This window comes from Alnus glutinosa, chromosome 10 (genome assembly GCF_958979055.1).
Source record: "Alnus glutinosa chromosome 10, dhAlnGlut1.1, whole genome shotgun sequence".
Taxonomy (NCBI): Eukaryota; Viridiplantae; Streptophyta; class Magnoliopsida; order Fagales; family Betulaceae; genus Alnus; species Alnus glutinosa.
The window spans coordinates 2716251-2744130 of NC_084895.1; the positions used below are offsets into that span (position 1 = coordinate 2716251).

Below are 27880 nucleotides of genomic sequence, written 5' to 3' on the forward strand. Positions count from 1 at the left end.
CTCACCAAGGTTTGGGTTTTTTCACCCTCACCATCTCAAAATCCAAATGGCCTTAATTTAGTAAATACCATATATCAAGGCGAAGGGTTTTGTGGTAAAATCGGAACTCCCAGAAAGCGAAGGGTGCGCTTAGGTGAAATGGCTTTATGCCGATTCACAGTCTTTCCCAAGCCTCTTCCTTCATTCTTCCCAAATTACCCTCATAAATCCCCTGAATTTATGCACCTGCCACTCCTGCTTCAAAAGCCTACTCATAGAGTCTCCTCCTCTGCGTTGCACTCATCATCATCGTCCATGGAATCTGCTCCTGAAGGTTATAGGAGAAACGTTGGCGTTTGTCTCATCAACCCTTCTAAAAAGGTATCTGCTTTTTTATTTGGGTATGTTTGTATTGTATTTGTGTGTTGGTATGTTTATATGTTTGTATTTGGCTTGTGGGATTTTCTTTTTTTGGGGCAGATTTTTGCTGCTTCAAGGCTGGATATACCCAATTCTTGGCAAATGCCGCAGGTACATTTTTAGATTTTTGTTTTGTTTTATTTTTGAATGAGGTATTTTAATTTGATTGCTTTTGAAAGTAAAGCACTGTGTTTGGCTGCTCTGAAGTGTAGAAAAATAAAATGAACTAAGATTTAGGCATCCTTTTGTATTTGGTGCACCTGTGTTCTTCCTAAGTCATCGCTTGTTCCAAATGAATTCCTTTTTGGTTTTTTTTTTTTTTTTGTTCAATCAGCATGTTTTACTTTTTTTAAAATGAAAATTATTGGAAAAGTTTTAGGTCGATATGTTTGGATTGAAACAAATGAAGCCTCTATTTTAAATCTTCCTTGTGTATACGTAATGAGGAATTGATGACTTGAGAAATACGTAATGACCACAATGAGAGATGATGAAGATATTGCGTACGTGAATATCTTACTAAAAGAAATGGGGAAAAGCCTTGTAAAGAGTATTGAAGAAAAAAGTCTTTAGTTCCATGAATCCATTACCGTTCTCTCGTGATCTTTTGAATATTTTTTTCCATCCAAAGACACCACATTAAGCAGGATAGAACCGTCTTCTACACTGCCACACTTTGAATACTACCAAAATGCCCTCTCCAACATGCAAATAGGTCTACCACTCGTCAAGGCATAACCCAAGCTAGCTCAACATGACTGAATATAGTATTCCATAAGGCACTAGCAATCTCAGTCGTCTACATACAACCAAAAGAACTCTGCATGTGCCTCAGTTTACTTTGAAGCCCAATTTTAGGTCCCAACAACAACTTTTTGGACCTCAAATAGAAATTTCATTGTAGTCATGCGCTTGAAGCTAAGGCTATGATAGTTGTCATATATTGAAAGTTTATGTTGTTCACAGCATGTAACTTATTAAAGGAAAAAGAAAAAGAAAATAGAATAAAAAAATAAAAAATTGACATTTTGCTTGTAAGTTCAACATTTTGAATTTGAAGACAAGTATTGTATATAGCACTGGAGTGAGGATTCGTATACGCCAATATAAGGGGTAAATGTAGAGCTTATGAATGACAATTGAGAATAGTCATATGGCAACTTTTGTAATGACCTAGGAAAAATGTTAGTCATATCTGCGCTATAACTCCAAAATGAATAGTTAAGTTGCAATTATAGTTCCCTAGAATCACTTATAAAGCCTAGTATCACCTAGTAAGGAACTAACGTGTGACTTAGAACCCATAATTCCTTTATATTTCACTCATTCAATGTGTGCAATTTATCTTGGCCAACGTGGGGCTAACGTTCTGGGGTGTCACAATCTCTCTCACTTAAATCCCTAATGTCCTCTTCTTGGCCTCCCTGATGTCCTCTCATAGAACTTTTGTAATTCACTCACTTAATGTGGACAATTCATCTTCTTAATGTGGGACTAACTTTCTAGGTTGTCACAGCTTTATGTGTGTGGATAATAATTTCTTTGTCTTGCACTATGTGGATGGGTACCTCTTATCATATTATCTGAGTTATTGAAATAAGAAATTTGGAAAATGAAAATGCCGGATCTCTGATGACTGAACATTCAAAGTCATAAAAGGGGAATGAAAACGTTATAAAGATTTACTTGAACATATCTATTCAATAATGTTCAGCGATCCTCAGTACTTAACGTGTTACTTGATCCAGAGGTCTCATCAACTACCAAAATGCAATTTAACAAGACATCATCATGTCATGAACAAGTCTAACATATAATCATTATGGTAGTCTGTCTAAAAAGTTAAAAGCATCCACATTGTCTTATCTTTATACTAATTGGGTGCATTGAGAAAGTTGATATCTTCATCTTTGGGAAGTGCTTGATTTCAAGGTGTTATTGCTGGTTTGCTCGATTTTGTGGAGTACAATTATGTGAGGGCTATACTTACTGTCTTTTATTCTTCTAGGGACAAAAAATTCTGAACTTCATCCACGTGTGTGGGCCTTGCTCTGCTCTTTAGCCTCCACTCACACCTGTTCAAATGTTAATAATATAGAATTTTATGCATGAGAAAAGAATTTTAGACATTATTTTTAGGTTAGTACTTTCTAGGTTTCTATTTCTTTTCCTATGCAAGTTAGTTTGGTATTTTACATATTGTAACTGAAAATTCCAACATCTTTTCTGTCTCATTGTGTTTTTTCTTTTTTTTTTCTTTTTTTTTTTTTCTTTTTAATTTTTTTTCTTGATTCATTATGAATTTATTTAGTGATTGTGCTGTAGCGGCTGTTCATTTGGTTTCTTGAACTTGGTGCTTGGTCAGTATTAGAATTTTAGGACTGCGCAGCTATTGGAAATTGGGGGCCGGTACAAATACTGTGTAATCTCTTGAAACATTTATTCTTGTTGCATGATGTAAGCAACCACTTTAAATCATTAGCCGCTATGTACTTTAACAATTGTCAATATAGGTGTGCTTCTTGATTGAAGTGAGCCAGTTATATATAAGTAAACTTTGGCAAATCAAAACCAAAACCAAGACTTCTTTTCTGTTCTTTAATTTTCTCTCTGTTTCTCTATCTTCTGTTTGAATATGTGATGGGAGAAAGGCATCATAGTTTCTATGAATATGTTAATGTTCCATGGCTGTGGTTATTGATTTAGAACTTGAAGTTATTTAAAATTGAAGTAGTCTTTACTAAACTTATGTTTCCTCTTTTGGAAGTTTTTATTATTTTTATATGAGATTTATGATTGGTATTTTATTCATTTTAATTTAATAGGGTGGTATTGATGAGGGCGAAGATCCTAGAAGTGCAGTCATCAGGGAGTTAAGAGAGGAGACAGGAGTTAGTTCAGCAGAAATTCTTTCAGAGGTATGAATTTTGGACTTTTTCTTCTGCAACTTACAAATTTTTGGGATGCTTTTAACATTTTCAGATGCATTTTACTTGAGGAAAGTGTGAGAACGGAAGAAAAATGTCTTAATAAAGCTGTTGACACTTTAGCTTCGGAGGTCTTTATTGCTGGTCTCTTATAGTTAGACACAGGCTAGCCTTAATGGAGGATAAGTTACAATAGGGAGTTTTAACAAATCCTGAACTAATCTTCATTGTCTAGGAGACTATCTGATTCATTCCACTCAACCCAGCATGTGAAAGGAAATAGTTGCTTTTGGCTGAAACATCTAGACCTTAATTGCTATTTATTAGCAAAAGAAAGTGACTCTGTTTAGCTTCTTTAATATTTGGCTTTACAGCTTGGCAAAGTATATTCAATCATCTCTTCCCGATGGGTGTTTGTGTTGCCTAGATAGGGTTGAATGACAAAAGAGGACTCATTTAGCTTTCCCCAATTAGTTAGTCTAAGGCTTAGTTGAGTTGAGTCCTTTGTGTCTGTATTTGTTGTGTGAGATTGATACAGGATCTTACTAACCTGCACCAAAACTATAAGAAAGCATGGATCTAAAGGCTGGTTTAGTGACTAAGGTCAAGATTTTTGAAAAATAGCGAAAAGGTATATGGTTGTGTTTTGGGCTGTAATACACCTAACAGCACATACAAAGAGAAGGGAAAGGGAAGGAAAGGAAGAAGATGATAGAAGAACCAAACATCAAATAGGGTTCTAGGGTATCACACCCAAAAGAACAAAGTATCGCACATCAATGACATAGCTCGTTTTCCCATATTTCTTCATTCCTTAAGATTATGTCTTTATGTTATCTTTTTTTTTTTTCTTTTTTTTTTTTTTTCTGGTATACATTCCTTAAGAGTATGTGAACACGTAGCTTTTATAGATGATGACCAATCAAATTTGTCCAAGTCAGCATACTTGAACCTTAACAAAAGACTAATAAATCTGACCAACCTGCCACGTGAGCGCACAAAACTAAAGCTAGAAGCCAACTGACAAAAAATAAAAGGAATAAAGTACCTGCTGCCAAAAAATTACAGATATGCTGATGTCTAGTCTATTTATCCAATCTCTGTGTGTGTGGTGTGTGTTATAAAGGGTAGAATTGTCGTGTCATCTAGGTTTATTGGGGTGCTTATTTTTGTCTATATCTTTCTTTACTTCTCACATACATCTTTTTGCTCAGACTAATTATGAATGGGCTGTTTCATCCTGTCTATCAGTATTTTGATTGAAATACTCTTTTGATCAATCTGACCCATGTTTGAATTCCATCCTTGAAATTTAAAAAGTTCCAATTTCATCCTGAAATTGCAGCAATTTAGTCCGTCGTGGGTCCACTAACCATTTCCTAAAATGGCAATCTTGCTCTAATCCATCACCACCAATATCCATTTGGTTAAGATTTGTTCACGATCCAATGACCACTTATATTCAGTAACTACTATGTGGTGCTAAAGCTTTTAGATTGCATGTAAACCAAGTTCCTGGAGAAATCGTTGTCGTTTACATTTTTTTGAAAAAAAAAAATGCTGGGGAAGAAGACTAGACCAGTGTGTGGACATAGAGATGGCCTCAGCACACATTAACTTCCTAGAAAAAGTTTCCTCTGGTTGAGAAGCTGATGGATCCACCTGAGAAACTAACCTTCAATGAACGAAGATCTGGTGCTGATGCTTCTTGCGGACAGGCTCTTCTCCAATAGAGGTTAATCATAGAGAAATAACTTTTTCTTGTTTTAATAAAAAGTAATGAACAAAATTCTAACAATTTTTTATCAATAATTTACATGGCGTGCCATGTCAGTAAAAAAAGTTACATGGCGTGCCACATGGTCTATCTGTTTACCACATCAGTACTTTTTGTCATGGAATCTCTAATTTGATGGACATATAAGGACTGAAGTGTTGCCATTTAAATTGTTCATGCAAGAATTTGAACTTTTTAAATTTCAAGGACCAAATTAAACGACCAAATATGTATTTCAACATGGTATTTTTAATATTATTTCCTTGCGGCTGTCGAACAACCCATGCATGATATTTTAATCTTACAATTCCATTTAAGCAATAAGTTCATGCCTGAGCCAGATTTCTCATGCAGGTACCTTATTGGTTGACGTATGACTTCCCTCCTGAAGTCAGGGAAAAGCTTAAACATCAGTGGGGATCAGACTGGAAGGGTCAAGCACAGAAGTGGTGAGCATATGAATTCGGCCATAGATTGTTATATTCAATATGCACTGCGTAGGGCTGCAACTGGATCCAGATTAGGACAGATTCAGTTGAGATAAGGGAACTAATAAAATTGAGGATTAATTCATCAGGACCAGTTGAATGTCAGCTTGTAAACATTGGATGCACTCAACCTAACATAACGTAACCCAGGGCTCAAAATTTCAGCTTGCTTGTGTTAATTTTTGTTTTTCCTTTACATTTGGATGGAGAGAGATGAAGGGGTAGGAGAGGGGAAAGCAATATTTCTTGCTTTTTTGGTAGGGGGAAGCGGGAGAGGATTTGAGGGGATTTGGATGGATACTGTACCCCATCAAATCCCCTTTGTTTAGTCCTCTCAAATTGATTAAAATTTCAACAATGCCTAAACATCTTGTTAATTATGTTACGCTATTGTCAATTTACATAATATCTTGTCCTGTCCTCCTTTCCACCCTACAATTAAACAAAAAAACGGAGACATCCCTCTCCCTCTCTCCTCTGCTCTCCTCTCCTTTCCATACTCCTCTTATCCTTTCCACTTCTCTCCCACCAAACTCCAAAACATAGCATTCGAGAGAGGGGGAGGGTTACAAGAAATAATGATTTTGTTTTGAGATGTATTTGGTGTCATTCTATTACACGTCTCTTTTGCAAATCCACCATTGAATTTGCGAAACAAACGTGTGAGTCTCACAGATTCAATTGTAGATTTGCACATCTCTTGTACAGAGATGAGCAAGAAGAAACCAAACATTTCTTTTTTATTTTTGGGTATGCCATGAAATGTAAGCTCGGTTTAACTTCATCTAACTTGCAAAACTTTCAGGTTTCTTCTTAAATTCACTGGGAAGGATGAAGAAATCAATCTTCTGGGTGATGGGACAGAGAAAGCTGAATTTGGCGAATGGTCATGGATGTCTCCAGAACAAATAATTGAGCATGTGGGTAGACCTCACTGTTCTTTACAGTTGGAATTGGTATTTTGGTCTTGTTGGTTTATTTACATGGTCCTTTTTCCATTCTGTGCAGGCAGTGGATTTTAAGAAGCCTGTTTATAAGGAAGCAATGGCAGCTTTTGCTCCATATCTTCAGGAATCTTAGATTGAAGTTTTGAGCATCTGGTTGCTTCCAACCAGACCTTTAATTAACCACCAATGAGCTACTTCAGTGAATAAAACTAATTCAATGAGTAATAGTTATCTGAATTATACGTACTGGATATCAGCTTGCATGTCCAAATGGTTATAAGAATGAAAGTTCGACCTTTTTCTTCAATCCTAGATGTGAATTTTCTTGTAATGACGTTCTTATGATTATTTGTGGTAATGTCATGTTTGTGAGAATATATTTCTCTTCATCCTTGACAAGTTTTGATTAAATATCCAATTATCAAACAACTTAGGCTTTTTGGAGTTTAAGAGAAATGCTATATGTACTTTCAAGTGCTTATTCTCTGATGTGACAGTAAAAATTACCATTAGATTTTGAACGGGTTAATCTGTATATGAGATCAATGGTAATTTTCACTGCTACGTTAGGAAGTATATCTAGCATTTTTGTAAGTTTAAATATATCACTTTTAATGCAAGTAATCCAGAGGCACATTCCTATGATTTTATCTATGATTTCATGGTCAATTCTGATTGTTTATTTTAGCCCAGGTCAATACACTCAAGAACTTGCCCAAACCTAGGGCAAATCAAATGATTGCAGGTACTCCCATCCTGATGCATCTCAGACTAAAAGCTTGCAATCAATCAATTACCGCTTGAGTGACTGCCTTTACAAAACTAAATCAGAAAAATTAATTTGCTTTAGATTCAGAAATCCCCATAATTAACTTGGCTGAAAACGACTAAATATGTAACATGAACATACAAACTACCGAAGCGAAGTGCACTGCAAAGTCCATAGAAGCACAAGGACAGAACAAAGGGGTACATGTTTAATAAAATATTGATTCTTTTTTAGATATAGAGCGTGTTTGGTATTGTGATTTCATAAATAAAAAATGCAGTTTTAAATCAAATCGTAGAAAATATATCGTTTAAGAGTTTGTATTTTTTAAAAAATAAAAAAATAAATTGTAATTTAAAAACGTAGTAAAATATGTGTTTTCAATTTACATACAAGGGATATGTGTTTTTAAGAACATACAATTTTAAAGGCTAAACTGTAATTTTACCAAATGCTTAACACCGTTTTAAAAAATTGTTATTTTTAAACCGCACATTTTAAAATCACAAATCCAAATAAACCCTCTACGGCAAGATTATGGTTATGGAGCCTCTCAAACTTTGAAGAAGGTGAGATCCTTCAATTGAAGCCTGTACTCTTCAATGTCCCAAGCTAAGCTGCATTAAATAATGTGGATGAATAGGAGAAGAAAAAAAAAATATGCTCATGAGTTTCTGTTTCTTCATAGAACTTAGAAAAAAAAAAAACAGAGGGAGCAGAATAAGCCCAAAGAGAGCTTTATTTTTGGAAAATGTATTTGAAACACCGCGGATCAAAATCATTCCATGAGAAACTTCCCTGTAGACCAACTGCGTTCATGACAAATCAGTTCAGAAAATGCTACACTAAAAATATGCTTTTGAGTGGCTTTTGGTATCTTACTCACCCAACTCCTTCACTAGCCTCTGAACTGATAACAAGCCAACTTCATGGAAGAAAGAAATAATGTGCATATCATCTCTAACTTGATGAACAGCAGCTCTTTAACTCTTCTGAAGCATCTTTCGTATATGATCAGTAACTATCTCCGCTACAATCTCAGGAGAGAACCTTCCTATCATGTCCTCCCTTGCCTGCCTGCCTTTGACCTTGGCTTCCTCAACATTATTCACCACATGCCTCATAAGAACTCGAAGCTTATCGACGGAAGGCTCTGCCCAAAGATGCCCTCTGAATGGCCCTTCTGTAACCTCGCTCATCCTATCCACCGGCAATGGATAGCTATTCTCTTCTGTCAAATACTCCGTTGGCCCGGACCAGTTTGTGGCAATCACTGGCAACGACATTGCCATGGCTTCCACAAGAGGTCTCCCCCATCCTTCCCCTCTTGATGGAAGAACGAATGCGTTAGCCGCCTTGTATAGTCGCGGCAAATCAATTTGAGCAATGTGGGTATCAATCACATAAACTGGAGCCCAACCATCCACTGGTTTTTCTATTTCAGAGTTCTCCACAAACTCCACTATCTTGTTCCCAAAATCTCTATCAGAATGGTATGGATTGGTTAGTAAATACAAAGCAACCCCATCAACCCCAGAGAACTCCTTGAAGTATGATTTCAACAATACATCCCAACCTTTTCTGTACTCCCACTTGAAGATACTCAAAAATATAAACTCCTTTTTCGAATTCAAATTCTGGGTTGTTGAACCTAAGACCAATTTCCCTATAGAGGAAAGGTCTAATGGCTTATACTTGAGGGTATCAAAGAACTTCACATCAACAGGCTGAATGATTTTCACCACCTTAGAAGGATCAACCCCACTTTCTATAAATGTAGATACATGGAATTCAGTGGGAACCCAAACATAATCCATTTGATTACAGCGCTCCACATGGTCAGCATTCACCCTATCGGTCTCGAACATGGTCCGGCCGATCACCGACTTGAAATTTCGGTAAGCACCTGGTGGGCAAGGGATGGTTTCAAACAAGGGAGGGTACCAAGCACCAGGCTCACTGTGACAAACCACAATGGTCTCACTCATTCTACACTCTGTTCGGTAAAGCTCAAAGGCCAAGTTCTTGACATGTTGTGGCAAGCCCTCCCAGAATTCAAGGGATTCTAGATCGCCATGATGCTCAATAGCCAGCTTGAATATTGGGTTTTTCATGTGTTCATGGAGGGCTAAGATATAGGACCAACTTTCTGAACTGTACCCACCACCTGAAAGAAAAGGAGCCATCCATAGCACACAGTTTGGGGAATGGGAAATGGGTTTTGGTCGATGGGTTTGCTTGGGTTTTGGGTTTGGGTGAAGATACCCTAAAAGGGTCCGAAGAAAAGTGGGGTGTGATGAGAAAGTGAATTTTAGGTGTTGGGTTTTGTAGTAGTTTGTTTTGGTGAAAGCGAAGGAGATTGCTAGAAACAGAACCAGAACGGATGATAAGTAGAGAAGAAGTGGTTTCTTTGTTAATGTCGGGGGGAGAGCTGGATTTGGTTGTGGTTGATTAGTGGGTTGTTGGCTTTCACCAGATTCCATGGCAATGGGATTGAGAGAAGTGGCTTCCTTTGTAGGCAAGAAACACTAACAAGCTTGCAAATATGTGAGAGAGAGAGAGAGAGAGAGAGAGAGAGGTACAAGAGGGATTTCTTTGCCTCCTGTAGAGCATTTCACGAGTAATTGTACACGGCGCTCATCCATCCCTCAAGTGTCCCTCCCCATCTGACGTAGCATAGTCCACGTCTGGCCTTTTTTTTAAAATAAAAAATAAAAAATAAATTAAATTAAATTAAATTAAATCCTGTGTTTATACAAACTCACCTTCATTTCAATATCTCCCAAAAAAATTTTACCCCCAAAAGCTTTCCGTCTTTCCCTCTCCCTCCCTCCACCCCACCGACAGCCACCCACCGACCAGCTGAGCACCGCCAACTACCAGCTACCACCGCCACCAATTCGTCCATCTCCGGCCTCCATCCACCGTACAGCTCCGTCCCTCCTCAACGACCCATCGACCGTTCCGCCACGACGAGCCCAGTCGAGCCACCACCATCGCCGACGAGCCAAGCCGAACCACCACCACCACCGCAAAAGACTCCGACGACCCATCCACCAACAGAGATAACTACTACCTTAATGTTGGTGAATTATTTATGTTCTCCCAATAATAACAAACAAATCCATTTGCAGGCGAATTCAAATACTTATATGCATGTAATCTCTTGCTTTGGCTAGGATTGAATTTGGAGTTTTTTAGCTTCAAGTTATAGGTGTCTTAGCTTCAAGTTATAATTTTTTTTTTTTTTTTTTTTCAGGGTTTAATATTTCATAGGGCTTTTAGACTCAGCAATTGATTTTTTTTTTTTTTTTTTTTCTAAGCAAATCATGTTTTTATGTTATGCTTGTATTTTAAAATCCATTGTTTCTTATGCCCTACACTTTTTGAGGATTATGCTTACGATCTTTGGTTGTTTTCTGTATTTAATGGATATCTGACTCAATATCAATATGCTTGGTCTTTTTGTTTTGTTTCTTCATAGTTCATAGTTAGGAAGGCATTTGTTGTTGGTACTGTAATTGTATTTGGAGGAAAAATGACCGTCTCCAAACAATATTCTCATATTTTTCTCTTTTGCCCTCTTTTTCACTTTGCTCTATTCTACAATGACACTAAAAGCTAGAAGTTAAAGAAAATCTGTTTACAATAGACCATGAAATATAAATTCTACTGCTGATCACGTGAAACATAAGTACGTCTTGAGGACTTTGCTTTCACTTATTCAATTGGCATGTGCAGTGGGTTGACCTCTTTTCAGGATTACATTTCTTTCTCTGCAGCAGCTAATCCTAATTTAAATATATTAGAGTTTTCAGTTTACTAATGTGTTATGAACTAATTTTTACAGGACCCCAGATCTTACTGCTATGCAGCAGGACAACTCTGATGATCTTAAAGTTGTTGGATCAATCCTCTCTGATATAGCGGGGGTAAACTCCTCACATTGCCCCACCCTTTTGGCATTCAGCCTCTATAATGTGATGATAAATAAGAGGTTTTTTCTTTTCGAATCTTGAGAAATAGCCAATTTCCCTACGTCTATTTTCTTTCCGAATCTTAAGATTAGGTCGAGAGCAATTTAAGTGCAAGGGAGATTGTTTTAGAGGTATGTGACACTATTGTAAAGTGAGGTGGCCGCTTAGCTGGTGCAAGAATTGTGGGGATTCTGCATAAGATGGAGGAGGATTCACAAGGTCTCATCTTTGGGAAGAGGACAGTGGTGGCTATGGATGGAGAGGCTAAAGTTGAGACCGAGCACTCGGTTCTCATGGCTTGGTCCCGATTTCAGTTTCGGTTTCGGCTTCAGGATATCAGGGTGGCAATTGTGCACCGTGGTGGATAGATCCACCTCAGACTTCCAATTTGTGCTGAGGATTTGGGACCAAACTCTGCATTTATGGAGGGTCCAGCCATGGCTGACCTGAAGTGGTTCCATTTTGGGCGACCCAGGTTGGGCCGACCCGCTGGTCTGGTTGGGATCGATTCGAAGGCTGACCAGAGGAGGCGATATTTCGGGCGTTGGGCTTCGGATGGACCCATCGAGGCGACTTTGGGCGCTGGGCCGTCCCACCGAGGCGACTTTTGGGTTGATCCACCGAGACACCTTTAGGTCGCTGAGGCCGGGTTCAGTCTCGGTCTTTGACTTGCCGAGCATCACGGGTCCTCCAGTTTCGGGTCACAGCTCCTGGGTCTGGGCTTGGCATCGTGGCTGGCTCGGAGAAACAGAGAGAAAATAGGCTTTCAGAATTATATATATATATATATATATATATATATTTTTTTTTTTTTTTTTTTCTTATGCCATTTTCTCATGTGGGGAATGTAGATGAATCGGCGACTTCCTCTCAATATTTGCAAGACCTGACCGCTTGGATGAACTAGCCAACATATCCGAACTGTCCACAACATTCATATTTGCCAAGTCTTGTTTATAATCCAAAATCGATTGCCTATAGAACTTATTCTTGACTGCCTTGACAACTTCCACTAGTGGCTTATATTTGTTTGTAATCAGATCACAGAATGCGGCACCTGGAGTTGTGATACCGACTTGCATGCGATTTGGTTCTTTGTAGAACGTTCAAAGTTATCTGGAAACAGAATGGGAAGACTATGACTTTTTCTTTGGATCAACACCTTCTTTTTGAGATTAAAGATAATATGAGTGTATATAAAAGTGAGGATAATAAATATATAAACCATGTATATTTACTGGGCAAGTTGAGGCATAGTCAACACTTGAAACTTTTAAGATACTTTCAACATGTAAACATGTACGTGTCAGGGTGTGTGATTCCCCTTGGCATCACTTCAATGAAGTTTTTAATTATGAAAACCTCTCGCAAAGGTTTGTTTATTGCTGAAGAGGACTTGGTCAACTCTCTTTTTGCTTTTGACATATACTTTTTGTCTTTATCTTAAAAAGAAGGAAACGGCAAAGCATGCTATGTTTATAAAACGTAATCGGGTGTTGTAAATCACAAAGCAAATAGTTAACTTATCTGGAAATTCGGCGAAAATGGCATGGTATTTCCAGACCATGAGTGACAGCATCATGGCGTCACCTTTTCGGTCTCCAGCAACTCATCGTTGTTCTAAGTTCTTGCCGACAAAAATTTAAAGCCGCGTGATGTCATCACGGGTGTGTGTAAATTGGAGCTTTTTTTTTTTAAGAAACGACTAATCGTTCCCACAGACGGCGCCAAACTGTTGATACAGTTTCCGGCATGGTAACGCGGCCTGATGATGATTCGCTTGAAGATTCGCTTTGTTCTTTATGATTTGCAAAATAATAAACACTGCGTCGGGGGGTGCCGACGATCCCCCTCCGATGCCAAAGTCAGAAGATTGTTTGGATATGAGCGAAGTAATTTTTTGAAGCATAGAATAGCATGTGTCTTAATATTAGAAGAGGTTCTGGTATTTATAGAGATTGAGGAGCAGTTTAGGATTGTTCCCGGTTTGTGCAGGGATCGGCGGTTGAGGAAGACGTGGCCTCGGGCGCACGGACACTTCGGGTTCCACGACCGCGTATCTCGGGCGCACGATCCCTTATGGGTGACATGTCTTTTGGAGAGACTTCGGGCGCACGATCTAGTTATGTATAGTGTGTCGTGTCCCTTAAATCCCGAGTAATCCCGAGATATTCGCGGACTCGGGTGTTACGAGGTACCCGGGTCGGGTGGTCGGACTCAGGTGGTCGGGTCGGGTGAACCGGTTAGGCCCAAATGATTTGGATGGGCTTTGGTAAACTAATATTTTCCCTAACATTACTGATAAGCGTCGAATGTTGCACATTCAAGCCCCTTAACTTATATATGTTAATTCCTTAGCATTGTTATTCATTTGATTTTGTGTTGTTTTATTGTTTTCAGGTTTTAAATAAAGATGCAATTAATTTCATTGATTTTGGGCTTAAAGCACACTTTGAGAAGACTTGGAAGATATGTTTAAGCTTAACCAATCATAATAGAATACCTATATGATGTGGTTAAGTTTAATCAAATCAAGTGAAGGATTAAATCGGAATTTCTCCAACAAGAGTCAAAATCGGATTGGATTCAAATTTGGATTCTGCATATATCTCAGTGTTTGGATCATAACTTTTGCTTCAGATATCGGATTGCAATGAAATTGGTGGCGTTGGAAAGCTAATAAAATATTCAACAAATATGTCAGAAATAGCTTTTCTCTAATTCAAACGTTTACTATACTAAAATTTCCTCGCAATAAAAGACCGCAATTTTGGCCGAATTTGGAATCCTTTTCCTACTTGGATTGAAGTTTCAATCTCCTACTTAGACAAGAAGACTCAAGAGACGATTTTTCTGGAATTCCAAGGGCTTCTAGGACTTGTGTGCTCCCTATAAATAGACCCCTAAGCTTTAAGAGAATGTGTGCTTGGTGCTTGGTGCTTGGGCTTGTGCTTAGATTTAGACAGAAAATTCTTCTCAGAGGCCTGACAAGTTGAAGAGGAGAAGAACATGGCAGGAGGTCATCCCAGCACCACGATGAGTGGTTAAATTCCTAATAGGGTGTTGATGTAACCCTTTCCAAGTAACGATGGTTTAATTGTATTTTAATTTGGAATTTTCTCTATGCATGATGGTTGTATAACTGTGAGAATTGATTTTAATATTTATATTCAATCATTATGAATTTCTTATCTTGTCTTAGAAAGTCTTTTATATTGATTGAACTCAATCCTTCATATTTTCTGTGATTATGTGAATGATTGTTATACAACGGTTTTAATTGATATATGATCAAGAGGATTAGATAGACCATGCCTAGGGAAGACGGATTGTACTACACCCTAATTTAGTGTAATTTAGGTAGACAGTCCGTGCCAATCGAAGATGGGTTATACTATTCCATTGATTGTGTGTATATCCTATTAAAGACGTAGCTAGTCCATGCCTAGGGAAGACGGGTCGTACCGCATCTTAGTGGTTAGGTGGACGGTCCGTGCCAACCGAAGATGGATTATACTTATTCTTTATAGATAATTTCTTGACTACTCGAGTGAGACGAGCCCTTTATCATGCATAGTATGAATTTTCCTTATTAATTTACGATTGACCATTGTTATGTGGTGAGTGGTGAAATCAATCCCCTATTCTTTATCTCATCCATATTATCTTTAAATTTATGTCTTTTACTTTTATGTATTTATTTTAAGAAAACAAAAATCAAATATCTTTTAAATTAAGTTATTTTTAATCTTGAAAAACTTGATAGTAATTCCTACGCAATCCTTGAGGTTCGACACCCTCTCTATAGCCTTATCCTACAAAGATTCGTCCTATTGCGAGTGGTTATTTATTATTGATATATTTTGGTAAACAAAAGACCACATCACTTACTATATTACTTTAACAAAAGGTAAGCATAAATTGAGTAATACTAATAAACAAATAAAATAAGTACCTTAAAATGTGGCCAATACAATTGACGATGCAGTATTTTTTTTGAAACTTCATTGAATGTAGGGTCAGAAGGTTTGATGAGATCCATTGTTATTAGGTTAAGCGCTTTTATAACTTTATGCAAATGTCTGTATATAGTCTCACCAGAATGTTGAAATCTTTCTTGAACCAATCTATTACACGATCCTTGTGCAAGTGTCATCATACATATGCCTATTGACTCTTCAAGTCTGATTTGCTTCATGTGCTGAAGTTCATATGTATGTTGTAGAACATTACATAATTGAAAGAAAACACGTTGTTTCATTCTAAACATATCATGACATTTTGTCTCGTTACCAGTTAATGTATATATTAACCACTTATACCCAGTTTCTTTAGAGTTTCTACAAGGTTGTTTAGCAATGTGTTTAAGGACATACACCACTACTGCACGACATCTAGCAGAAACAAGATGGTAAAATTCATCATCATGACTATCATCATTCTCATCATTATCATGGAAATGATCATCATTACCATAATCCATATAGTCATCATAGTTCATGATATGAAACCTAAAAAACAATAACAATTAATAAGATAGAACATTACAAACTAAAGGCTTTGGAGAAATTGCTTAACAATCACAATCTAAAAAATCACATTGTTCAAATATAAAATACCATAAGCTGCAGCAAGTGGAGAAAATAAAATCACATAGTCCAAACATTTTTTTTAAGCATAAAAAACACATAGGTTATCCACTTGCTAATCGAATAGAGCAGAAGCGTCTTGTCAACAATTCTGCTTCACCTTTTAGAAACATAAGTTGTAAATGTGGTTTTTCTATCACAACAAACATTTCTCTCTTCTCTTCATTGTGGAAAATATGAGTTGCAATACGATAGAGAAATGAACCCTCCTCAACACCTTCCAATGTGCACACATGCTCCATGACATTACGAATATTGCTATTTGAATTCCTCGAACTAGGTGGCCTCTTTAGCTCTACAACATCACTGATAGGACTGAACTCGTGTATCAACTTTGACTTTGTTCCTCTTTTCTTCCCTTTAATTTGCATGAAAGTAGCTACTTGCTTCTTTCTCTTTTCTTGGGGTGGCTGTATAGGATTAGGCAGTTGTGTAAAATTAGGTGGTTGTGTATGACTAAGTATCTCAATATCATCATGACCATTTTGAGGACTCGGCTCACCAGATGAGTCACATGACACATCCACGAGAGTCTCAAAATTAGGAGGAAAAACACCCAAAGAAGGGGTCCATGAATTTTCTCCAGTGGCCGCAATATCTTTGAACATAATGTCTAATAAATAAGAAATTTTTTGCCAATACAGTGTGCAAGCTTTATAAACTTATTAAACAGTTCATGCTCCACAATTCTTAAAAAAAAAATACTCATAATAGATAAAATTTCTCTCACCTTAATTTGATCAACCTTCTGCTTATTTTTTGAAGCTATGTTCTTGCCATTGCCACAAGTTTGCAAGTGTGTTTGCATCCGGGTTGTACTGCTTGCTTTTGAACGGCGCAAACAAGTTCGCAAGTGTGTTCGCATTTGGGTTGTACTGCTTGCTTTTGAACGGTGCAAAACTGTGCCACATGATTTGCATTTCACATGTGTTGCAGTACCATCCTTGTCATATTCTTCTGCAAAAAATTTCCACACAGGAGAGCTCCTTGGTCTACCACGAGCAGCCTCATTCCGAATAGATCGCTGAATTAGATCATCGCTGCTCGAGAAGTCTATAAATTTTTAAATATTATATTAGATATTGTTATGAAAAAATAATAGGCAAGTGTTAGAACTTTATATGCATTTGACATTTTTTAACTTCCTCTTGATCCGGGGCGGAGCTAGCATTTAGGATTTAGGGGAGCAAAATTAAAAAACAAAAAACAAAAAATTTAAAGGTGAAATTTTAATTTTTAAAATTTATTATCTCATATGAATACATCCCAGATATTTCCTATTGAAAATAAGAATACATAATAAACTATTAAACTCTGACCTGAATTTGGTATATCAGTGTTCAGACCATTAGAATGATTAGTCCATATCCCTCCATTCGCAAGCAAACTAGTATCCACATCAGGCTCATTCCACGGACGTTCCCCGTTTCGATATCCGTACTTCTCAAAGCCTACAAATTTTTAAATATTATATTAGATATTGTTATGAAAAAATAATAGGCAAGTGTTAGAACTTAATATGCATTTGACATTTTTTGAATTTCTCCTGATTAGGGGAGGAGCAAGCATTTAGGAATTGGGGGAGCAAAATTGAAAAAAAAAAAAAAAACGGGGGCAAAATTAAAAAATAAAAAATTTAAAGGTAAAATTTTAATTTTTAAAATTTATTATCTCAAATGAATACATCCCAGATATTTCATATTGAAAACAAGGATACATAATAAACTCTGACCTGTATTTGTACTCGGTATATCATTGCCCAGATCATAAGAATCATTATTCTGCATCCCTCCATTCCCAAACAAACCAGTATCTTGAACAGCCTCATTCAAAGCATTATTGTTTCTTGGAGAATCGAACAACCCCTCAGAGTCTATAAATTTTTAAATATTGTATTAGATATTGTTATGAAAAAATAATAGGCAAGTGTTAGAACTAAATATGCATTTGACATTTTTTAACTTTCTCTTGATCAGGGACAGAGCTAGCATTTAGGCCTTGGGGGAGCAAAATTAAAAAATAAAAAATTTAGAGGTAAAATTTTAATTTTTAAAATTTATTTTAAGAAAACTTGATACAAAACATTTCAAACAGCATCTCAAATTAATACATCCCAGATAATTCCTATTGAAAACAAGGATATATACATAATAATCTCTGACCTCTCTGCTGTACTTCATCCCCCGGACAATAATCATTAGTTTGCATCCCTCCATTCTTAAGCATAGCAGTCTATAGTTTAAACAAATATGATGCAATAAAAGCATTGCAAACAATAATAATGACACCAAACGAATTTTTTGTTTTGCAACTAGAGAGAATCAATAAAATATGAGAGAATAAACGAATTCAGATTCCAGAGACTGACTGACATTATTAGTATTAGGTTGATTCTGATTCTCATGATTAGGATTATAGTCGCAAAGTGAAGGGCTTGGTTGGGATCGATTCAACTGACGGACAATTTCTCCAGGAAAGCGTTCAACTGGTGCCTCTGCTGTTGATACAAAACATTTCAAACAACACCTCAACTATTAGAGAGAGAAAATTAATATATCCCAGATATGTCCTACTGAAAACAAGGATACATAATACACTCTGACCTGTAATTGTATTCAGTATATCATTGCCATAATAATCATTATTCTGCATCCCTCCATTCCCAAGAAAACCAGTATCTGGAACAGCCTCATTCAAAGCATTATTTTTCTTAGAGAATCGAACAACAACTCAATGTCTATAAATTTTTAAATATTATATTAGATATTGTTATGAAACAATAATAGGCAAGTGTTAGAACTTAATATGCATTTGACATTTTTTAACTTTCTCTTGATCAGGGGCGGAGCTAGCATTTAAGATTTGGGAAAATAAAATTGAAAATTTTAATTTTTAAAATTTATTTTAAGAAAACTTGATACGAAACATTTCAAACAGCATCTCAAATTAATACATCCCAAATATTTCCTATTGGAAAACAAGGATACATAATAAACTCTGACCTGGAACCGATACATCAAGAAACTGTTCCAGAAAATCACCAAAGTCCGAACAAGAATCATTAGTCTGCATCCCTTCATTCTCAAGCATAGCAGTCTACAGTTTAAACAAATATGATGCAATATAAGCATGGAAAACAATAATAAAGACACCAAACGAATTTTTTGTTTTGTAACTAGAGAGAATCGATAAAATATGAGAGAATAAACGAATTCAGATTCCAGAGACTGACTGACATTAGTATCAAGTTGATACTGATCCTCATGATTAGGATTATTGTGGCAGAATGAAGTGCTTGGTTGGGATTGAGGGGTAAGTGCTCCAGATGAGATTCCAAGCGGCAGCGCCCTTGCTGTTGATATGAAACATTTCAAACAACACCTCAACTATCAGAGAGAAAGAAAATTAAAACACCCCAGATAATTCCTATTGAAAACAAGGGTATATACATAATAAACTCTGACCTGTATCCCGTATATCATCAATGTTCAGCTCATGATTATTATTAATCTGCGTCGCTCCATTTGCAGGCTTAGCAGCCTATAATTTAAACAAATATGATGCAATATAAGCCTGGAAAACAATAATAACGACACCAAATGAATTTTTTGGTTATTTGGTTGCCAACAAATCTCTATTGATCAAGTTCCTGTCCAGCAAAGACCAACTGGATGAAATCTTCACCAAACCACTTTCTTCTTCAAGATTCAGTCTACTTAGAAGTAAGCTCAACGTTACTACTGTACCGTTTAGCTTGAGGGGGCGTGTTAGTGATAAAGTTCAATCCAATACAGAGACTCAAGACTCTAGGACTCTCCGCTGCTCAACTGAAGATAGAGATAGATCTTGTACATCTAATCCTTAAGTCATATACTTAAACTCAAACACTAAGAGATAAGTCCTATCATAGTCGACTGTCTCTTGTTGGCTAGGTATGTTAAATAGTTTTGAATTTAAACTTTATCCTTATCATCTATCTTGAGCTACATCATGCAGAAGTTGTATTTCAGTATACTAGTAATTCCTTTATTATAAATACACAAACCTATGCTCAGTGCTCTATTCTAGAAAGGTAAACAGCTGCAAAACATTTCTCTTATAAAAACAATAATAGCGACACCAAACAAATATTTTGTTTTGTTACTACAGAGAATCGATAAAATATGAGTGAATAAACGAATTCATATTCCAGAGGCTGACTGACCTTAGTATCATTATAGAGGCAGAGGCAGAATGCAAGGCTTGGTTGGGATTGAAGGGCTACTGTTCTAGCTGAGATTCCAAGCAGCAACAGGAATATTGGGTTTCTGAGTCTTGAGCTATTGGAGGGAAAGACATGACTAGTGACCCCTGCTTCTGGAGTTCCAAACTCCGTGGAACATGATCTCCGACTAGTGGAGTAAACAAAGTGCTTGGAGCACGAACGTAGACGAGGAAACGAGGACCAGAAACCCATTTTTTTGTGGATAACAACGCTAAAGGATGCTTTCGCTTAGGTATAGCCTATATACTGGGAATTTTCAAATCGATTCATATCGATTTGAATCGATTAGTCCATTATGGGTGGTTTTACTGTTTATCGATCATTCATATCGATAATTTTGAATATCAATCATGCTTGTCAGCAAAATATTGATAATTTCATATCGATAATTTCAGTTGAAAAATGTAGAAAGTGTTGTCTCGTTTGACTTTTTTGTATGTCGAAGTTGTTTAAGAGCATCATTATCAAGCTCTCCAAAATTTTCTCCATATTTGACCCAAACAATGTACAACAATTCACGTAATTTAATCCGTGTTCACTGAACAGTTCACGTAATCAAAACCAACATTGAACAGTATTCTATCTAAAAAACAATAATCAGTAATCCATTAAAAAAATTAAACAAGTGACTAATCACTGTTCAAAAAAATCAAACTGATATTAAATAGAAGGAGCTTGAGAAATTTTTTGCCAATACGGTGTGCAAGCTTTATAAACTTATTAATCAGTTCATGCTCCACAATTATAAAAAAAAAAATACTCATAATAGATAAAAGTTCTCTCACCTCAATTTGATCAACCTTCTGCTTATTTTTTGAAGCTATGTTATTGGTACAACAGTTGTTCATGTGTCTTCGCAAGTGGGTTGTACTGCTTGACTTTGAAGGGCGAAATACTGCGGGACACGATTTGCATTTAACTTTTGTCACAGTACCATCCTTGGCAAAAACTTCTTCAAAAGCTGTCCACACAACAGAGGTCTTTGGTCTACCCTGCTTTGTCTCAAATGCAGTCTTTTGCTCGTTTCCTTCATTTGAATCCTCATTAGTAGGAGAAGCCACAGTATCTTGACCATCCTCATTCGAAGGATATTGCTGAATTAGATCATTGTTGCTCGAGAAGTCTATAAATTTTTAAATATTATATTAGATATTGTTATGAAAAATAATAGGCAAGTGTTAGAACTTAATATGCATTTGACATTTTTTAACTTTCTCTTGATCCAGGGCGGAGCTAGCATTTAGGATTTGGGGGAGCAAAATTAAAAATAAAAAATAAAAAATTTAGAGGTAAAATTTTAATTTTTAAAATTTATTATCTCAAATGAATACATCCCAGATATTTCCTATTGAAAACAAGGATACATAATAAACTCTGACCTGTATTTGTATTCGGTATATCATTGCCCAGATCATAATAATCATTATTCTGCATCCCTCCATTCCCAAACAAACCAGTATCTTGAACAGCCTCATTCAAAGCATTATTGTTTCTTGGAGAATCGAACTACCTCTCAAAGTCTAAAAATTTTTAAATATTATATTACATATTGTTATGAAAAAATAATATGCAAGTGTTAGAACTTAATATGCATTTGACATTTTTTAACTTTCTCTTGATCAGGGACGGAGCTAGCATTTGTGATTTGGGGAAGCAAAATTAAAAAATAAAAAATTTAGAGGTAAAATTTTAATTTTTAAAATTGATTTTAAGAAAACTTGGTACGAAACATTTCAAACAGCATCCCAAATTAATACATCCCAAATATTTCCTATTGAAAACAAGGATACATAATAAACTCTGACCTGGAACCGATACATCAAGAAACTGTTCCAGAAAATCACCAAAGTCCGAACAAGAATCATTAGTCTGCATCCCTTCATTCTCAAGCATAGCAGTCTATAGTTTAAACAAATATGATGCAATATAAGCATGGAAAACAATAATAAAGATACCAAACGAATTTTTTGTTTTGTAACTAGAGAGAATCGATAAAACATGAGAGAATAAACGAATTCAGATTCCAGAGACTGACTGACCTTAGTATCATTATAGAGGAAGCTGCAGAATGCAAGGCTTGGTTGGGATTGAAGGGCAACTGTTCCAGCTGAGATTCCAAGCAGCGACAGGAATATTGGGTTTCTGAGTCTTGAGCTATTGGAGGGAAAGACATGACTGGTGACCCCTGCTTCTGTAGTTCCAAACTCCGTGGAACGTGATCTCCGACTAGTGGAGTAAACGAAGCGCCTGGAGCACGAACGTAGACGAGGAAGCGAGGACCAGAAACCCATTTTTTGGCAGATAACAACTCTAACGGATGCTTTCGCTTAGCTATACCCTATATACTGGGAATTTGCAAATCGATTCATATCGATTTGAATCGATTCCTCCATTACAGGTGGTTTTACGGTTTATCGATCATGATTGTCAGAAAAATATCGATCATTTCATAATCGAAAATGATCGATATTTTTCGGACATGTACGGATATTTCTCTCTCCTGTTGTCTCCTTTGACTTTTTTATACGTTGAAGTTGTTTAACCAGGTTCCGGTAATCATAGGATTAGAGTATTTTAGTAAGCTCTTCGTTTTAAAATTTTTATTAAAATTGAATGAAAATCTCAAAAAAGTTCACTTTAATAAATTTTTTTTTATTTTTTTATTTTGTCTCTCGTCAAAATTTCACTACAAATTTCATGAATTATTGAATATTTTATCATTTCTCTCTCATTTCACTTCATTTTTTAATTTTTTTCTGTTCTTATTTATTAGGAGTGATTACTTAAAATAAAAAAAAAAAAATTTAATTAAAATAAAGATATATTTAAAAAGTTAGGTGTATGAAATTTGTTAAAAGTGATAGATAAAATAATAAAAATAAATTATTTACTTAAAATTTAAAAACAATTTAAAAACCTCACTAAAAATACTCTTAAGACATGCAGCTCTTCCTCGAGTTTTCATATCAAATAAGAATATGATAATGGGTCTGTGTTTTACATTAATTAATCTATGTCGTCATTTACTTGGTGGGTCCCTTGGGTTTCTGCAAAAACGCGTAGCGACCGTGTTTAGGTTTAGGAAACCCTTTTTCCCTCTCCTTTCCTTTTCCACCTTGTCAGTACGGATGACGCCCCGACTGAAATGGTTAATATTTTATTCTATTCCTATTTTAACCCCAACATTTTAGTCTATTTCATTTTTTTTTGTTCTTCATATCGGAGAAGTCAACATTTCGGTCTATTCCCATTTTACCTCCCACCTTTTAGTTTATTCTCATTTTTTTTTGTTTTTTCATATTAAAAGGTTGGGGTAAAATGAGAATAGGCTAAAATGTTGAATTCTTTTGAGACTTTTTTACTTTTCTGTACCGACACAAACAGAAAAAAAAAAAAAAAAAAAAAAAAAAAAAAAAAAAACCACCGCTCATATGTAGTTCTTCAAAACTCAAATTAACACCTGTCCATACCGAGAAATCAAAAAAAAAAAAAAAAAACTCATGAATAAGTCATAGAATCACTCATGTCGCCATTTGACTCTTATATATATATGTGATAACTTCTCACCCTTTCATTTATTCCACGTTAGGTGAGTGGGGGTGTTTTTGCCATAGAGAGAAACTTATGGAAGAACATGGTAACCGGTGAGAAGTGGCACTAAATCGGGAAATGCTCAAACAATAATACTATAATTGCACAACTCCAAGGTATATTGGAGTAGGACTCATGTGTGAGTTTCACCCCAATTTACCTTGGAGTTGTGCATTTGTTGTGCATATATTATTGCCCCACTACAATTTACTTTGATTTTGTAAAGAGTTTTGATATTTATGCTCTGTTTGTTTCGGCGTAAAATGATTTCTGTATTTTCCTGTGTTTGGTAGGGACGAAAAATAATAGTCAATCGAAAAATGATTTTCATTTGACAAAAAATGATTAATAAATTTCGGAAAATGATTTACTCTTTTTAAAAGCGTAAATTATTTTTCGTAGATGGTAGATGCAGTCGACTCTTTTTTAAACAACGCAGTCGGCCTTTACATTCAAGCAGTTGACTATTGCCGAATTTCAACAAGCCAAATTCCGACTCCGGTCAATGTTGGAATCCTACAAATTAAACCATAATCCGGCAACGTCCGGCAGATGTCGCTGGATTCCGAGGATACCAATGCCAGATTCCGGCCAGACTAGTCGGAATCTGGCCGGAGCGGCCGGATCACCGGCCATCTGGCCGGGATCCTGGACGGATTCGGCCTGTATCTGGCCAGAATGGCCAGACCCCCGGCATTTGGCAGGATCCGGCCGGCTTCCAGTCAATTGGCCGTTTTGTGCCGGATTCAAGCAAAGATCATCGGAATCCGGCAAAAATGGCCAGATTTCGGCAACTTTTGCCGGAATTTGTATCTGCCAAATATAAAAATATATTTTTATATTATTTTATATTAATATTTTTTATTTTGTGAATAAAATTTATTTTTTTTTAAATTAATATGATTGAATTAAAATATAAAAAATATTTGTAATTTTTCATACGCGCCAAACACCGAAAAATGATTTCGACGGAAAATATTTTTTTGAAAAATGACTTTCCTGAAACTATTTTACGACGGAAACCATTTTACACCGAAACAAACGGATCATTAGTACACTCCTATTTTTCTCTTACATTTTTTAAAAATAAAAAATAAAACAGTTAAATATGAGTTCCATATATTTAATTACTGATATTAAAAAAGTTGGATGGAAGAAGAAAATTGAGTAAACAAAATCACAATTCACTTTGCGATATCGTTTCTTTATTAATGCTTGGTAAGTGGAAGCACCAAGATTTCCCTAGTTGTCTAATGGTCAAAATTCAAGACAATCAAGTAATCTACATCAACCCTGTGCTTCTCTCTCTCTCCTGAGAGAGGCTCACCAAAATCCAAGTGGTTTTCCCACCGTACCTTTCATGATGCTTCACCGCCTCCTTGTGAGTACTTCTTGGGGACGAGCTATGGCCATCATCATCCTCCTCCCTCTCCTTTAATTTCTAGCTTTTGTGTTTTTTCCTTTGTGTTTTTCTTCCCTTTATGCCGCCACCCACAATACTGCCAACCAGTAGCCTCCTCACCAATTGTCGTTCCTTAAGAGTATGTGAACACGAAGCTTTTATAGATGACGACCAACCCAATTTGTCCAAGTCAGCATAGTTGAACCTTAACAAAAGACCAATAAATCTGACCAACCTGCCACGTGAGCACACAAAACTAAAGCCAGAAGCCAACTAACAAAAAATAAAAGGAATAAAGTACCTGCCGCCAAAAACTTACAGATATGCTGATGTCTGGTCTATTATCCTTCTTTACTTCTCACATACATCTTTTTGCTCAGACTAATTATGAATGGACAGTTTTGTCCTGTCTATCAGTACTTTGATTGAAATACACTTTTGATCGATCTGACCCATGTTTGAATTCCATCCTTGAAATTTAAAAAGTTTCAATTTAAAGTGGAGAAAACGTTGTCGTTTACATTTTTTTTGAAAAAAACAATGCTGGGGAAGAAGACTAGACCAGTGTGCGGACATAGAGATGGCCTCGATCAGCACACATTAACTTCCTAGAAAAAGTTTCCTCTGGTTGAGAAGCTGATGGATCCACCTGAGAAACTAACCTTCAATGAACGAAGATCTGGTGCCGAGACTTCTTGCGGACAAGCTCTTCTCCAATAGAGGTTAATCAGAGAGAGAAATAACTTTTTCTTGTTTTAATAAAAAGTAATTAACAAAATCCTAATAATTTTTTATCAATAATTTACGTGGCGTGCCATGTCAGTAAAAAAAAGTTACATGGCGTGCCACATAGTCTATCTGTTTACCACAGCAGTAGTTTTTGTCATGGAATCTCTAATTTGATGGTCATATAAGGGAATAATGATACTTAGGGGACGTTTTACCGTTCCTAGCCGACTTTTTTAATAAAAAAATAATTTTTTTTAATAAAAACAACTTCTGATATGACATTAAAAGTTAGTCACATCAGAAGTTGCTTTTGATTAAAAAATTCTCATTTAAATGAAAAGGGCCGGGCTGGAGCCGGCTGGCTTACCACTGCCTATCATTACTTCATATAAGGACCGAAGTGTTGCCATTTAAATTGTTCATGCAAGAAATTGAACTTTTTAAATTTCAAGGACAAAATTAAACGACCAAATATGTATTTCAACATAGTATTTTTAATATCAATTCCTTGCAGCTGTCGAACAACCCATGCATGATATTTTAATCTTACAATTCCATTTAAGCAATAAGTTCATGCCTGAGTCAGATTTCTCATGCAGGTACCTTATTGGTTGACATATGACTTCCCTCCTGAAGTCAGGGAAAAGCTTAAACATCAGTGGGGATCAGACTGGAAGGGTCAAGCACAGAAGTGGTGAGCATATGAATTCGGCCATAGATTGTTACATACACTATGCACTGCGTAGGGCTGCAACTGGATCCAGATTAGGTCAGAATCAGTTGAGATAAGGGAACTAACAAAATTGAGGATTAATTCATCAGGACCAGTTGAATGTCAGCATGTAAACATTGGATGCACTCAACCTAACATAACGTAACCCAGGGCTCAAAATTGGGTTGGTTTTTGCTTTTCCTTTACATTTTGGATGGAGAGAGATGAAGGGGTAGGAGAGGGGGAAAGAAATGGACACATCCCTCTCCCTCTCCTTTCCCTACTCCTCTTATCCTTTACACTTCTCTCCCACCAAACTCCGAAACATAGTGTTCAAGGGAGGGGGAGGGTGACAAGATATAAGGATTTTGTTTTGCAAAACACGTGAGTCCCACATATTCAATTGTAGATTTGCGTACGGAGATGGGCAAGAAGAAACCAAACATTTCTCTTTTATTTTTGGGTACGCCATGAAATATAAGTTCGGTTTAACTTCATCTAACTTGCAAAACTTTCAGGTTTCTTCTTAAATTCACTGGGAAGGATGAAGAAATCAATCTTCTGGGTGATGGGACAGAGAAAGCTGAATTTGGCGAATGGTCATGGATGTCTCCAGAACAAATAATTGAGCATGTGGGTAGACCTCACTGTTCTTTGCAGTTGGAATTGGTATTTTGGTCTTGTTGGTTTATTTACATGGTCCTTTTTCCATTCTGTGCAGGCAGTGGATTTTAAGAAGCCTGTTTATAAGGAAGTTATGGCAGCTTTTGCTCCATATCTTCAGGAATCTTAGATTGAAGTTTTGAGCATCTGGTTGCTTCCAACCAGACCTTTAATTAACCACAAATGAGCTACTTCAGTGAATAAAACTAATTCAATGAGCAATAGTTATCTGAGTTATACGTACTGGATATCAGCTTGCATGTCCAAATGGTTATAAGAATGAAAGTTCAACCTTTGTCTTCAATCCTAGATACGAGTTTTCTTGTAATGACGTTCTTATGATTATTTGTGATAATGTCCTGTTTGTGAGAATATATTTCTCTTCATCCTTCACAAGTTTTGATTAAATATCCTATTATCAAACTACTTAGGCTTTCTGGATAAGTTTAAGAGAAATGTTACATGAATTTTCAAGTGCTTACTCTCTAATGTGCCAATGAAAATCATCATTAGATTTTGGACGGGTTAATCTATATATGATAAATTAATGGTGATTTTCATTATCACGAAGTATATTTAGCATTTC

At 36.3% G+C, this 27880-nt stretch overlaps 3 protein-coding genes across 10 annotated transcripts; 1 reads left to right on the forward strand and 2 right to left on the reverse strand.

Annotated features, from left to right (window-relative positions):
- On the forward strand, positions 1-27506 carry LOC133879736 (nudix hydrolase 26, chloroplastic). 2 transcript variants are annotated; one of them, XM_062318453.1, is made up of 6 exons: positions 1-360; positions 460-510; positions 3225-3317; positions 26519-26613; positions 27150-27264; positions 27353-27506. In XM_062318453.1, the coding sequence occupies exons 1-6, from the start codon at positions 139-141 to the stop codon at positions 27422-27424; spliced, it is 648 nt and encodes a 215-aa protein (XP_062174437.1). In that variant the 5' UTR covers positions 1-138; the 3' UTR covers positions 27425-27506. The 2 variants fall into 2 exon arrangements, with proteins under 2 accessions (XP_062174437.1, XP_062174436.1); XM_062318452.1 differs by lacking the exons at positions 26519-26613; positions 27150-27264; positions 27353-27506 and adding exons at positions 5458-5552; positions 6397-6511; positions 6600-6931.
- LOC133880086 (uncharacterized) lies at positions 7963-9912 on the reverse strand. The gene has a single exon (XM_062318967.1). It carries the CDS (start codon positions 9788-9790, stop codon positions 8291-8293), a length of 1500 nt encoding a protein of 499 aa, XP_062174951.1. The 5' UTR covers positions 9791-9912; the 3' UTR covers positions 7963-8290.
- Positions 15785-22717, reverse strand: LOC133880008 (uncharacterized). Of its 7 annotated transcripts, XM_062318857.1 has the most exons (14): positions 22237-22716; positions 22003-22096; positions 20983-21320; positions 19398-19473; positions 19170-19285; positions 18936-19029; positions 18537-18611; positions 18306-18430; positions 18096-18165; positions 17666-17806; positions 17253-17384; positions 16775-16986; positions 16664-16717; positions 15785-16343 (listed from the first exon to the last, which is right to left on the reverse strand). In XM_062318857.1, exons 1-14 carry the CDS (start codon positions 22486-22488, stop codon positions 15978-15980), a joined length of 2145 nt encoding a protein of 714 aa, XP_062174841.1. In that variant the 5' UTR covers positions 22489-22716; the 3' UTR covers positions 15785-15977. The 7 variants fall into 7 exon arrangements, with proteins under 7 accessions (XP_062174841.1, XP_062174840.1, XP_062174839.1 ...); XM_062318856.1 differs by having other exon boundaries at positions 16664-16986; positions 18306-18427; positions 22237-22715; XM_062318855.1 differs by having other exon boundaries at positions 16664-16986; positions 22237-22715.
- Positions 27507-27880: the final 374 nt, after the last annotated feature.

Excerpts from the sequence above, each read along its gene's own strand:
- LOC133880086 (XM_062318967.1), bottom strand. The coding sequence starts at position 9,790 with ATGGAATCTGGTGAAAGCCAACAACCCACTAATCAACCACAACCAAAT.
- LOC133880008 (XM_062318855.1), bottom strand. The coding sequence starts at position 22,488 with ATGGGTTTCTGGTCCTCGCTTCCTCGTCTACGTTCGTGCTCCAGGCGC. Across the intron at positions 19,474-20,982 it reads AGAAGGTTGATCAAATTGAG|GCTGCTAAGCCTGCAAATGG; the intron begins GTGAGAGAACTT and ends TTTAAATTATAG. Across the intron at positions 18,612-18,935 it reads TCTTGATGTATCGGTTCCAG|ATACTGGTTTTCTTGGGAAT; the intron begins GTCAGAGTTTAT and ends AGGCTGTTCCAG.
- LOC133879736 (XM_062318453.1), top strand. The coding sequence starts at position 139 with ATGGCTTTATGCCGATTCACAGTCTTTCCCAAGCCTCTTCCTTCATTC. Across the intron at positions 511-3,224 it reads ATTCTTGGCAAATGCCGCAG|GGTGGTATTGATGAGGGCGA; the intron begins GTACATTTTTAG and ends TTAATTTAATAG. Across the intron at positions 26,614-27,149 it reads AAGGGTCAAGCACAGAAGTG|GTTTCTTCTTAAATTCACTG; the intron begins GTGAGCATATGA and ends CAAAACTTTCAG.